General features: G+C 42.9%; 1 protein-coding gene across 3 annotated transcripts in view; it reads left to right on the forward strand.

The window, feature by feature from the left end:
- Positions 1-10,896: 10,896 nt before the first annotated feature.
- The window catches only part of LOC135514771 (myoD family inhibitor domain-containing protein-like), a 29,069-nt gene continuing 26,577 nt past the window's right edge, over positions 10,897-13,388 (forward strand). The window contains exons 1-2 of one of the 3 annotated variants that reach the window (XM_064938347.1): positions 10,897-10,954; positions 11,657-11,812. In XM_064938347.1, coding sequence (XP_064794419.1) covers positions 10,933-10,954; positions 11,657-11,812 — 178 coding nt within the window. In that variant the 5' untranslated portion in view covers positions 10,897-10,932. Of the gene's footprint in view, positions 10,955-11,135; positions 11,391-11,656; positions 11,813-13,388 lie in introns of those variants that run through there. The other 2 variants (XM_064938348.1, XM_064938349.1) reach the window with 2 other exon arrangements.

Below are 13,388 nucleotides of genomic sequence, written 5' to 3' on the forward strand. Positions count from 1 at the left end.
GCTCCTCCGCTCTCTCCACTGGCTTCCAGTTGAAGCTTGCATCCGCTACAAGACCATGGTGCTTGCCTACGGAGCTGTGAGGGGAACGCACCGCAGTACCTCCAGGCTCTGATCAGGCCCTACACCCAAACAAGGGCACTGCGTTCATCCACCTCTGGCCTGCTCGCCTCCCTACCACTGAGGAAGTAGGGTTTTGTGATGCCCAGTCAAACTGTTCGTGCTCTGGCCCCCTTTAATGGTGGAACAAACTCCCTCACGACGCCAGGACAGCGGAGTCAATCACCACCTTCCGGAGACACCTGAAACCCCATCTTTAAGGAATACCTAGGATAGGATAAAGTAATTTAGCACCCCCCCTTAAATGATTTAGATGCACTATTGTAAAGTGGCTGTTCCACTAGATGTCATGTGAAGGACCAATTTGTAAGTCAGTGGATAAGAGCCAGCCAAATGACTTAAATGTAAATGTAAATGTAGTTGTCCACGTATTCTAAGTCAGAGGCGTCCAGAGTAGTGATGTTGGACAGGCGGGCAGGTGCAGGCAGCGATCGGTTGAAGAGCATGCATTTAGTTTTACTTGTATTTAAAAACAATTGGAGGCCACGGAAGGAGAGTTGTATGGCATTGAAGCTTGCCTGGAGGGTTGTTAACACAGTGTCCAAAGAAGGGCCAGAAGTATACAGAATGGTGTTATCTGCGTAGAGGTGGATCAGAGACTCACCAGCAGCAAGAGCGACATCATTGATGTATACAGAGAAGAGAGTCAGTCCAAGAATTGAACACTGTGGCACCCCCATCGAGACTGCCAGAGGTCCGGACAGCAGACCCTCCGATTTGACACACTGAACTATATCAGAGAAGTAGTTGGTGAACCAGGCGAGGCAATCATTTGAGAAACCAAGGCTGTCGAGTCTGCCGATGAGGATGTGGTGATTGACATAGTCGAAAGCCTTGGCCAGTTCAATGAATACGGCTGCACAGTAATGTTTATCGATGGCGGTTAAGATATCGTTTAGGACCTTGAGCGTGGCTGAGGTGCATCCATGACCAGCTCTGAAACCAGATTGCATAGCAGAGAAGGTATGGTGAGATTCGAAATGGTCGGTAATCTGCTTGTTGACTTGGCTTTCAAAGACCTTAGAAAGGCAGGGTAGGATAGATATAGGTCTGTAGCAGTTTGGGTCAAGAGTGTCCCCCCTCTTTGAAGAGGGGGATGACCGCAGCTGCTTTCCAATCTTTGGGAATCTCAGACGACACGAAACAGAGGTTGAACAGGCTAGTAAAAGGGGTGGCAAAAATTTTGGCAGATAATTTTAGAAAGAAAGGGTCCAGATTGTCTAGCCCGGCTGATTTGTAGGGGTCCAGATTTTGCAGCTCTTTCAGAACATCAGCTGACTGGATTTGGGAGAAGGAGAAATGGGGAAGGCTTGGGCGAGTTGCTGTGGGGGTTGCAGTGCTGTTGAATGGGGTAAGACTAGCCAGGTGGAAAGCATGGCCAGCCGTAGAAAAATGCTTATAGAAATTCTCAATTATGGTGGATTTATCAGTGGTGACAGTGTTTCCTATCTTCAGTGCAGTGGGCAGCTGGGAGGAGGTGTTCTTATTCTCCATGGACTCTACAGTGTCCCAGAACTTTTTTGAGTTAATGTTGCAGGAAGCAAATTTCTCCTTGAAAAAGCTAGCCTTGGCTTTTCTAACTGCCTGTGTATAATGGTTTCCAGCTTCCCTGAACAGCTGCATATCACGGGGGCTGTTCGATGCTAATGCAGAACGCCATAGGATGTTTTTGTGTTGGTTAAGGTCAGTCAGTTCTGGGGAGAACCAAGGGCTATATCTGTTCCTGGTTCTAAATTTCTTGAATGGGGCATGCTTATTTAAGATGGTTAGGAAGGCATTTAAAAAAAAACAGGCATTCTCTACTGACGGGATGAGATCAATATCCTTCCAGGATACCCCACCAGGTCGATTAGAAAGGCCTGCTCGCTGAAGTGTTTCAGGGAGCGTTTGGCAGTGATAAGTGGAGGTCGTTTGACCGCTGACCCATTACAGATGCAGGCAATGAGGCAGTGATCGCTGAGATCTTGGTTGAAGACAGCAGAGGTGTATTTAGAGGGCAAGTTGGTTAGGATGATATCTATGAGGGTGCCCGTGTTTAAGGCTTTGGGGAGGTACCTGGTAGGTTCATTGATAATTTGTGTGAGATTGAGGGCATCAAGCTTAGATTGTAGGATGGCTGGGATGTTAAGCATGTTCCAGTTTAGGTCGCCTAGCAGCACGAGCTCTGAAGATAGATGGGGGGCAATCAGTTCACACCTGGTGTCCAGAGCACAGCTGGGGGCATAGGGTGGTCTATAGCAGGCGGCAACGGTGAGAGACTTGTTTTTAGAGAGGTGGATTTTTTAAAGTAGAAGTTCAAATTGTTTGGGTACAGACCTGGATAGTAGGACAGAACTCTGCAGGCTATTTTTGCAGTAGATTGCAACACCGCCCCCTTTGGCAGTTCTATCTTGTCTGAAAATGTTGTAGTTTGGGATGAAAATTTCAGAATTTTTGGTGGTCTTCCTTAACCAGGATTCAGACATAGCTAGAACATCCGGGTTGGCAGAGTGTGGTAAAGCAGTGAATATAACAAACTTAGGGAGGAGGCTTCTAATGTTAACATGCATGAGTCCAAGGCTATTAGGTTACAGAAGTCATCAAAAGAGAGCGCCTGGGGAATAGGAGTGGAGCTAGGCACTGCAGGGCCTGGATTCACCTCTACATCGCCAGAGGAACAGAGGAGGAGAAGGATAAGGGTACGGCTAAAAGCAATAATAATTGGTCATCTATAACGTCTGGAACAGAGCGTAAAAGGAGGTTTCTGGGGGCGATAAAATAGCTTCAAGGTATAATGTACAGACAAAGGTATGGTAGGATGTGAATACAGTGGAGGTAAACCTAGGTATTGAGTGATGATGAGAGAGATATTGTCTCAAGAAACATCATTGAAACCAGGAGATGTCATTGCATGTGTGGGTGGTGGAACTAATAGGTTGGATAAGGTATAGTGAGCAGGACTAGAGGCTCTACAGTGAAATAAGCTAATAAACACTAACCAGAACAGCAATGGACAAGGCATATTGACATTAAGGAAAGGCATGCTTAGTCGAGTGGTCAAAAGGGTCCAGTGAGTAGTGAGGTTGGTTGGGGTCACGGCGATTTAGACAGCTAGCCGGACCATCGGTAGCAAGCTAGCATAGGATGGAGGTCTGTTATTAGCCACCTCGTGCGTTTCCGTCGGTAGGATTAGTGGGGTTCCGTGTGGTAGAGGGGATGAATCCAATTCACACAAAAAAACAACAGATATAGTTATAGAGGCCCAAGAAGAAAAAAATAAAAAATAAATAAATAAATTGTCCGATAGGTCTATTCAGATAGCAGCCGATAAGACAGCTAATGGTTAGAGGACCGCAGATGGGCGTTCAGGTAACGTCGCGACGGAGGAGCCAGCCGGATAACTCCCTCGGGTAGATAACGTCGGTAGTCCAGTCGTGAAGGCCCGGTCGGGCTCCGCGTTGGCAGTAAAACGGGTCCGGATAGGTGATTGTAGCCCAGGAGTGATTGATGGAACTCTTCAGCTGGCTAGCTCCGGAATAATTGATGTTTGCTCCGGAATCGATGAAAGCCAGATAGCAGCTAGCTAGCTGCGAGATCCAGGTATAAATGTCCAGAGTTAGCGGTTGAAATCCAGGGACATGGAGAGAAAAATAGGTCCGGTATATTCCGGTCCGAGCCGCGCCGTACAAAACTGGCGATAGATTTGACCTAAACCATGGTTAGCTGAATACTAACGATTAGCCAGTAAAGAAGCTAACTAGTATCTGATTAGCTTCTGATTAGCTTCAGGCTAGCTTCTGGCTAACTTCTGGTTAGCTTCTATGGAGGATTACAGATTTGAGGTAAATAATACTTTCTTTTTAAAAAAATATATAGATTGGTGAGTCAGGTTGCAGGAGAGTGTTTTGAAGATGAGTTTATGAAAAATACATTTAAAAAGGTATGCAAAGAAAGTTGTAAATATATATATATATATATATATACGGGACACGACAAGACGAGGACAAAAGACATCTGAACTGCTATGCCATCTTGAGATAAGAGAAGAATAAGATGTGAGCCATGGCCAGCTTTTCAAAGCACTTCATTGCTACAAACGTGAGTGCTACGGGTCGGAAGTCATTTAGGCAGGTTCCCTTAGTGTTCTTGAGCACAAGGACTATGGTGGTCTGCTTGAAACATGTTGGTATTACAGACTCAGGCCGGGACAGGTTGAAAATGTCAGTGAAGACACTTGCCAGTTGGACAGCGCATATTCGGAGTATAATTCCTGGTAATCCATCTGGCCCCATGCCCTTGTGAATGTTGACCTGTTTCAAGGTTTTACTCACATCGGCTACGGAGAGCGTGATCACACAGTCATCTGGAACAGCTGATGGTCTCATGCATACTTCAGTGTTGCTTGCCTTGAAGCGAGCATAGAAGTAATTTAGCTTGTCTGGTTGGCTCGTGTCACTGGGCAGCTCGGTGCTGTGGTTCCCTTTATAGTCTCTAATAGTTTGCAAGCCATGCCACACCCGACGAGCGTCGGAGCCGCTGTTGTGCGATTCAATCTTAGTCATGTATTGACGCTTTGCCTCATTGATGGTTCGTCTCAGGGCATAGTGGGATTTCTTATTAGGGTCCGGGTTAGAGTCCTGCTCCTTGAAAGCGGCACCTCTACCCTTTAGCTCAGTGAGGATGTTGCCTATAATCCATGGCTTCTGGTTAGGGTATGTGCGTACAGTCACTGTGGGGACGACGTCACCGATGTACTTATTGATGAAGCCAGTAACTGATGTGATGTACTCCTCAATGACATTTGAAGAATCCTGGAACATATTCCAGTCTGTGCTAGCAAAACAGTCCTGTAGTTTAGCACCTGTGTAATCTGACCACTTCTTTATTGACCGAGTCACTGGTGCTTCCTGCTTTAGTTTTTGCCTGTAAGCAGGAATTGGGAGGATGGAATTATGGACAGATTTGCCAAATGGAGGGCGAGAGAGAGCTTTGTACGTGTCTCTGTGTAAAGGGCTTTTTCTGGTTGTACATTTAACATGCTGGTAGAAATTAGGTCAAATGGATTTAAATTTCCCTGCATTAAAGTCCCCGGCCACAAGTAACACCGCCTCTGGATGAGCGTTTTCCTGTTTGCTTGTGGCCTTATGCAGCTCATTGAGTGCGGACTTGAAAACTCTCTTGGTAAATAGTGTGGTCTACAGCTTTTCATGAGATAATCTACGTCAGGCGAGCAAAACCTTGAGACTTCCTTAATATTAGATATCGTGCATCAGCTGTTGTTTACAAATATACACAGACCGCCACCCTTTGTCTTACCGGAGGCAGCTGTTCTATCTTTCCAATGCAGCGTAAATCCCACCAGCTGTATTTTATCCATGTCATCGTTTAGCCACGACACTGTGAAACATAAGATATTACATTTTTTAATGTCCCGTTGGTAGGATATTTGTGATCGTAACTTGTCTATTTTGTCATCCAATGATTGTATGTTGGCTATTAGTGCTGATGGTAGAGGCAGAATACCCACTCGCCGTCGGATCCTTACAAGGCACACAACCTACGTCCCCAATATCTCCATCTCTTTCAAATGCGAATGACGAGGATGTGGGCCGTGTCGGGTGTCTGAAGTAAATCCTTCGCATCCAACTAGTTAAAACCTTTTAAGGATAAGCCCCTTTTTTCAATTTTCTCCTGAAATTACATACCCAAATCTAACAGCCTGTAGCTCAGGACCTGAAGCAAGGATATGCATATTCTTGATACCATTTGAAAGGAAACACTGTGGAGTTTGTGGAAATGTGAAATTAATGTAGGAGAATATAACACAATAGATCTGGTAAAAGACAATACGAAGAAAAACAATGCGTTTTCCATTTTTTGTACCATCATCATTGAAATGCAAGAGAAAGGCCATAACGTTTTATTCCAGCCCAGGTGCAATTTACATTATGGCCACGAGATGGCATCAGCATTGTGCAAAGTTTTAGACTGATCCAATGAACCTTTGCATTTTGGTTCAAAATGTTGATTCAAGACTGCCCGAAATGTGCATAATTGGTTTATTAATAACTTCACAAGTTCATAATTGTGCACTCTACTCAAAAAAATAGCATGGTATTATTTCACTGTAATAGCTACTGTAAATTGGACAGTGCAGTTAGATGAACAAGAATTTAAGCTTTCTGCCCATATCCGGTATGTCTATGTCCTGGGAAATTTTCAAGACAAGTCTCAGTGTCCGTGAGTGGCCAAGTCAGAGCCCGGACTTGAACCCGATCGAACATCTCTAGAGAGACCTGAAAATATCTGTGAAGCGACGCTCCCCATCCAACCTGACAGAGTTTGAGAGGATCTGCAGAGAGGAATGGGAGAAACTCCCCAAATATGGGTGTGCCAAGATTGTAGCATCATACCCAAGCAGACTCAAGGCTGTAATATCACTGCCAAAGGTGCTTCAACAAAGTGCTGATTAAAGGGTCTGAATACTTATGTAAACATGATATTTCAGTTAGAAAAAAAAGTGTAAATGTGTAAAAATGTCTAAAAAATCTATTTTTGCTTTGTCATTACGGGGTTTTCAATCCATTTTAGAATAAGGCTGGAACGTAATAAATTGTGAAAAAAGTCAAGGGGTCTGAAGACTTTCAAATGCACTGTAGGTAGAGGTAAAGTGTATAGGCAACAGGATAGATAATTGACCGTTGCAGCAGAGCGTGTGAGTCTGTGAGTGTGCACATGTTATGTGTGTGTGGGTGTTTGTAGTGTGTGTGTGTTTGTAGTGTGTGTGTGTGTGTTTATATGTTTGTGTTGGGTTGTCAGTGTAAGTATGTTTGAGTTTGTGGGTAGAGTACAGTGTGTGTGCATAGAGTCAGTGTAAGAGAGTTAGTGCAGGTACTCCGGGTAGTCCGGGTAGCCATTTGATTAGCTATTTAGCAGTCTTATGGCTTGGCTGTAGAAGTTGTTCAGGTTCCTGCTGGTTCTCGACTTGGTGCACTGGTACAGCTTGCCGTGCGGTAGCAGAGGGAACAGTCTATGGCTTGGGTGACTGGAGTCTTTGACACCGCCTGGCAGAGAGGTCATGGATGGCAGAGAGATAGGCCCCAGTGATAAAACTGTACTGTCCTGTACCGTACCATACCATACCGTACTCTACTGTGCTATACTGAACTGTGTCATACTTTACCTTGCTGCTCAAACTTGTGAAACATAGCCTTGAGGTCTATGATTCGTTCAGATTTGGTCAGGTCAGGAACATCAAAATGTGTACTTGTTTGGGGGTGGAGCTTATTAGAATAATACCCAACATGCTTTGCAATTGTTTGTTTTTAAATGTACATTTGGTCATTCAACAGACAACCTTATCCATAGCAACCTATGGTGCATTCAAGGTAGATAAACAACAACATATCGAAGTCATAGCAAGATTAATTTTTTTTCTGTAACCATTACTGAGAAAGTTATTGTAGTTGAAGTGGTGTGCTGGTTTAGTCTTTTTGATTAAACTACTTTGAACATTTTTGGTGCCTGTTTTAAATCCACCCCCCCCCTGTAGTGTAGTCTTTTAAAATCATCACTGTATGTCTAATAAATCACAGCGTATGTTTATTTCATGACAATAATGCAACATATATTTTTCATGACAATAATGCAACATATATTTTTTATAATTTAATTTCCGAACCTCCTTCTGCCATTGCTCAGTCTGATTGTATGAGCTTGTTTTTTATAATTGTATAAGTACTTTTTACACCCTTTTCTCCCCAATTTGTAGATACAGTCTTGTCTCATCGCTGCAATTCCCGTACAGACTTGGGAAAGGTGAAGGTCGAGAGCCTTGCGTGCTCCAAACACAACCGTGCCAAGCACTGCTTCTTGACACTGCTCGCTTAACCCGGAAGCCAGCCGCACCAATGTGTTGGAGGAAACACCCTGAATTCAGCCTGCATGCACCCGGCCTGCCACAAGGAGTCGCTAGAGTGCGATGGGACTAGGACATCCCGACCGGTCGAACCTTCCCCTAATCCGGACAACGCTGGGCCAATTGTGCATCGCCTAATGGGTCTCCCCATCGCAGCCAAATGTGATGGGATCGAACCCAGGTCTGTTGTGACGCCTCAAGTGACTTAGACTGCTGCACCACACGGGAGGCCCTTTGTGTGGCCTTGTTGATATACATTTAAATATTTGATTTACGGATAGGATCATCTCGACTAGAGCCTACCCCGCTTACCCCTTCAAAGTACGAGGATACAGTGCCTTCAGAAAATATTCACACCCCTTGGCTTTTTCCACATTTTGTTGTGTTACCAGGTGGGATTTTATTGCATTTTTCTTGTCAACGATCTACACAAAATACTCTGTAAAAAAAAAGTACATTTAATTAATATATCTTGATTAGATACGTATTTAATACATGTTAGAATCACCTTTGGCAGCGATTACAGCTGTGTCTTTCTGGGTAAGTCTCTAAGAGCTTTGCACACCTGGATTGAACAATATTTGCACATGATTATTTTTAAAATTCTTCAAGCTCTTTCAAGTTGGTTGTTGATCATTGATAGACAGCCAGTTCAAGCCAATTTAAGTCAAAATTGTAACGAGGCTACTCAGGGACATTCAATGACTTTTTGATAAGCAACTCCAGTGTATATTTGGCCTTGTGTTTTAGGTTATTGTCCTGCTAAACGGTGAATTTGTCTTCCACGGTCTGTTGGAAAGCAGACTGAACCAGGCATTCCTCTAGCTCTATTATGTCTCTTTTTATCCTAAAAAACTCCCTAGTCCTTGCCGATGTCAAGCATACCCATAACATGATGCAGCCACCACCATGCTTGAAAATATCAATAGTTTTACGCAGTGATGTGTTGTGTTGGATTTGTCCTAAACATACCGCTTTGTATTCAGGACAAAAAGTGTATTTATTTGCCACATTTTTTTGCAGTAATACTGTAGTGCTTTGTTGCAAACAGGATGCATGTTTTGGAATATTTTATTCAGTACAAGCTTCCTTCTTTTAATTCAGTCATTTAGGTTAGTATTGTGGAGTAAGTACAATGCTGTTGTTCCATCCTCAGATTCCTCCTATCACAGCCATTAAACTCAGTAACTGTTTTAACGTCACCATTGGCCTCATGGTGAAATGGTTAAAATTCGAAACCTTTTTTTACCAGGTAAGTTGACTGAGAACACATTCTCATTTACAGGAACGACATGGGGAATAGTTACAGGGAAGAGCAGAGGGATGAATGAGAAAATTGGAAGCTGGGGATGATTAGGTGGCCATCATGGTACAAGGGCCAGATTGGGAAGTTTGGTGCCACCTTCATTGGGTTGAACGGGCTTGTGGTAATGACTGGAGCGTAATTGGTGGAATGGCATCAAATACATCAAAACATGGTTTCCAGGTGTTTGACACAATTCCATTGGCTCCGTTCTGGCCATTATTATGAGCCGTCCTCTCCTCAGCAGCCTCCTATGCCCTACTCTTACAACAAGTACCATGGGATCTTTTGTGACCACAGAGAGTCAGGACAATAGTTTAACATATATGTTTCTTGTATTTTAAATAAATCACTGAGAGTGTCACCAGCAAAGCACCCCCACACCATCACACCTCTTCCATGCTTCACGGTGGGAAACACACATGCGGCGATCATCCGTTCACCTACTCTGCATCTCACAAAGACAGCGGTTGGAACCAAAAATGTCTAATTTGGACTCATCAGACCAAAGGACAGATTTCCACCGGTCTAATGTCCATTGCACGTGTTTCTTGGACCAAGCACGTCTCTTCTTATTATTAGTGTCCTTTAGTAGTGGTTTCTTTGCAGCAATTCGATCATGAAGGCCTGATTCACGCAGTCTCCTCTGAACAGTTGATGTTGAGATGTGTCTGTTACTTGAACTCTGTGAAACATTTATTTGGGCTAAAATTGCTGAGGCTGGTAACTCTAATGATGCTATCCTCTGCAGCAGAAGTAACTCTGGGTCTTCCTTTCCTGTGGCGGTCCTCATGAGAGCCAGTTTGATCATAGCACTTGACCATTTTTGAGACTGCATTTGAAGAAACTTTCAAAGTTCTTGACATTTCCACATGACCTTCATGTCTTAAAGTAATGATGGAGTGTTGTTTCTCTTTGGTTATTTGATCTGTTCTAGCCATAATATGGACTTGGTCTTTTACCAAATAGGGCTATCTTCTGTATAACATTCCACTATTTAACTTTTACACCTGTCAATTGAAATGCATTCCAGGTGACTACATCATGAAGCTGGTTGAGAGAATGGCAAGTGTGCAAAGCTGTCATCAAGGAAAAGGATGGCTACTTTGAAGAATCTCAAATATAAAATATTTTTTGATTTGTTTAACACTTTTTTGGTTACTACATGATTCCATATGTGTTATTTCATAGTTATATTCACTGTTATTGTACAACGTAGAAAATAGTAAAAATAAAGAAACACCCTGGAATGAGGAGGTGTGTCCAAACTTTTGACTGGTACTGTATATATATCTACCAATAGGTGCCATTCTTTACAGGGCATTGGACAATTGTCCTGGTTGAATCTGTATTGGAATTGCACTGCTTGACTGAGGGACTTTACAGATTATTGTATGTGCGGGTTACAGAGATGAGGTAGTAATTCAAAAATCACCTTAAACACTATTATTGAACACAGTGTGAGTCCATGCAACGTATTATGTTGTAAACGTACTCTCCAATACGTTTTAAACTTCAGTAGTGATCAGTTTAATAGTTAGATTTTTTTTAAACGATTTGAGTCGTGTGATGACTTGGGAGGACGATCTGCATCATTCTTGGACAAGGTGCATCGATGCATATCAATATAATGAAAGGTGACAAGCAGACAATCTTCAGAGCAAATAAGCAGCAGTTATACATTCAGGACACTTTGTTTAGGATACGGTCAAGTGGCAATAGTTTGTTTACACGTCAAAGTTGACTTTTCCGACATGTTCCCATGGTCCTTTAGACACTGCTCTCTACTGTAATTTCTGCAGCTGGCCGAGCGGCTTTCAGAATCCGGATATGATGAAAATGTTTTAGACCAAACTTTTATCAAGCGAACCAGCAGAACGTCGAGGACAATTAGGAGAAATATTACAACTCGTCCCGCGCGATAATTGGAATAAAGCGAATCATTGGAAACGTATGGATAACTTTGGAGATATTTGAATTTACAACTAGTGCTGCATTTTCAAACGGGAAGGCGTTTCACTATGGAGGAGGGATGGGAATGAGTCAAACTTGAGGCAGGGAGTTGTCATGTTTGTAAGTTACTTATCAACAAACGTATTATGCATGTGTTTACAGTGCAGGCCTAAAATAACCATATGTAGAAATGTAAACCACTTAGTTGCAGGTTTCCTTGCCGTTTGTATAGTTTCTGTAAGGCAGTAAAGGGAGAAAACTCCACTAACTTTTAACGACATATTGTGGGTTGACGTCACTTATACTCTGCTCTCTATGAGAGAGAACCAGCATTGTCGTTCACTTGAGTGGTAGTTTGTTACTCACGTCTACATTCAAATCCCCAGGGTTAAGGAGGAAAAGGAGAACCTTCGTTATCTGTCGTGTATCTCTCCAAGAGGACTGTCTCATGTCCACGGATACCGTCTTACCTCCGGAAGGGCCTGCTGGGCCAGGGGAGAACCTTCAACAGGAGACAAGTCCTCTTCTCCCAAACTCTCACGGTATGACAATATACTGCTTATAAGGGCTGACAACTTGACTCTTATGCAATTGTTGTTTACTGGTTTGGTAACGGTGTTGTACTTGTGCTCCACATCGCTTTCACTTTCAATGAACACTGGTGTCAATTGACCATTGCTGGGATATTCCATCAATAATAACTTGGTCGAGATTAATCATCAAAGTCATGACCTTGCATGTCAAAATCCACCAGTTCACGCAGAACAACAATAACAACCAACATGAACGCATTCCCGCTAAATTATATTCCTGACGTTTTACCAGACATCGGTATCTATTCACCAGCATTAGGCATGTTAATGTTTTCATTATTTCGCAATAAAGATTGAAGGAACGCCTTGGCGACTATTAGCAGGAACCACAGCCAATTATAGTTTTTAATTAACTTTCTAGTTGCCTTAAGATTATCACTTGTAAAATAAGCTTGGCCCTGTTTTTTTTTTTTAAATATTTTTTTCTTCTTTCAAACAGCCAGTGAACCGTTACCCCATCTTATTTATACCAAGCATCATTACAGCACTGTCAAAAATAGCAAAGTAGGACAGAGTAAGCAATCACAGGGACGGGTGGCAAATGGATTTTTGCTGGACCTTCTAAGCCTTTCTCAAGTTAAGACTGGATTTCCCCTCTCAGGAGGCTGTAGATGTTCTGAGAATAGGCTAATTTATTTATAACTGTAGTCACTAAATACAGCGATGCATCACACACTGCTACTGTAAGTGTGCATCGATCTGAGAGGGAGGGAGTCACACCAAGACTAAAGACTTGCCATCTATCAGCCCCTGCCTCTGGCTAAGATTGGGCCATATCTATCTAGAGCCACTGTGGCTCGTTCATCTATCTGCCATTGCTTACCAAACAGAGCGGCAGCATTACAGGCCTGCAACAAATACATCATCCGTCTAAGGAAAATAACATTTGCCATGTTGCGCTGAGCCATTCGTCACCTTCTTTTCCAGAACCAAACAACATGAAAGGACTATGGATACAACCAAAACATAACCCCCCCCAAAAAAAACATACAGGAATTGTCTGAAGGAAACGGAATTTGTTTTTTCAACTATGTCATAAAGACTCCCTGACAAAGGTCATGCAGCCGAAACGCGTGAGAATTTTTGTAACTTTGTTTCCATTGAACATGCCATACAAATAAAGGCATTTTAATTGCATGAAGAGTGCCTTGGTCCTCTTTTTTTAATGTCATAAAGACAGTGTAGATGTTTTTGATGTTGTAGCCAATTAGCTAAACATAACAGGAATGGAGATGGCATTTTTGCATTGATCATTTAATGTACAGTATTTGATGAGGGATCACAGTACTAATAACGTCACTCAGAGAGATGGATCTGACCTTTTTGCATAGTTATCGGAGCAGGTTTTTGCCTACATACTTTTTTCAATGTAGATGAAGGCTGTCTTTATGGTTGTAACAACCTTGGCAGGTAGTGCACACCCGAGAGTAGAGAAAATAAGATCCAGAAATCTGGCTTTGGCTTCTACCTGAAACCGCCTTTCTCCCGACTCTGTTGTGTAACCTTTTGACAAAGGACAATGTTT

This window comes from Oncorhynchus masou, chromosome 26 (assembly GCF_036934945.1).
Source record: "Oncorhynchus masou masou isolate Uvic2021 chromosome 26, UVic_Omas_1.1, whole genome shotgun sequence".
Classification (NCBI taxonomy): Eukaryota; Metazoa; Chordata; class Actinopteri; order Salmoniformes; family Salmonidae; genus Oncorhynchus; species Oncorhynchus masou.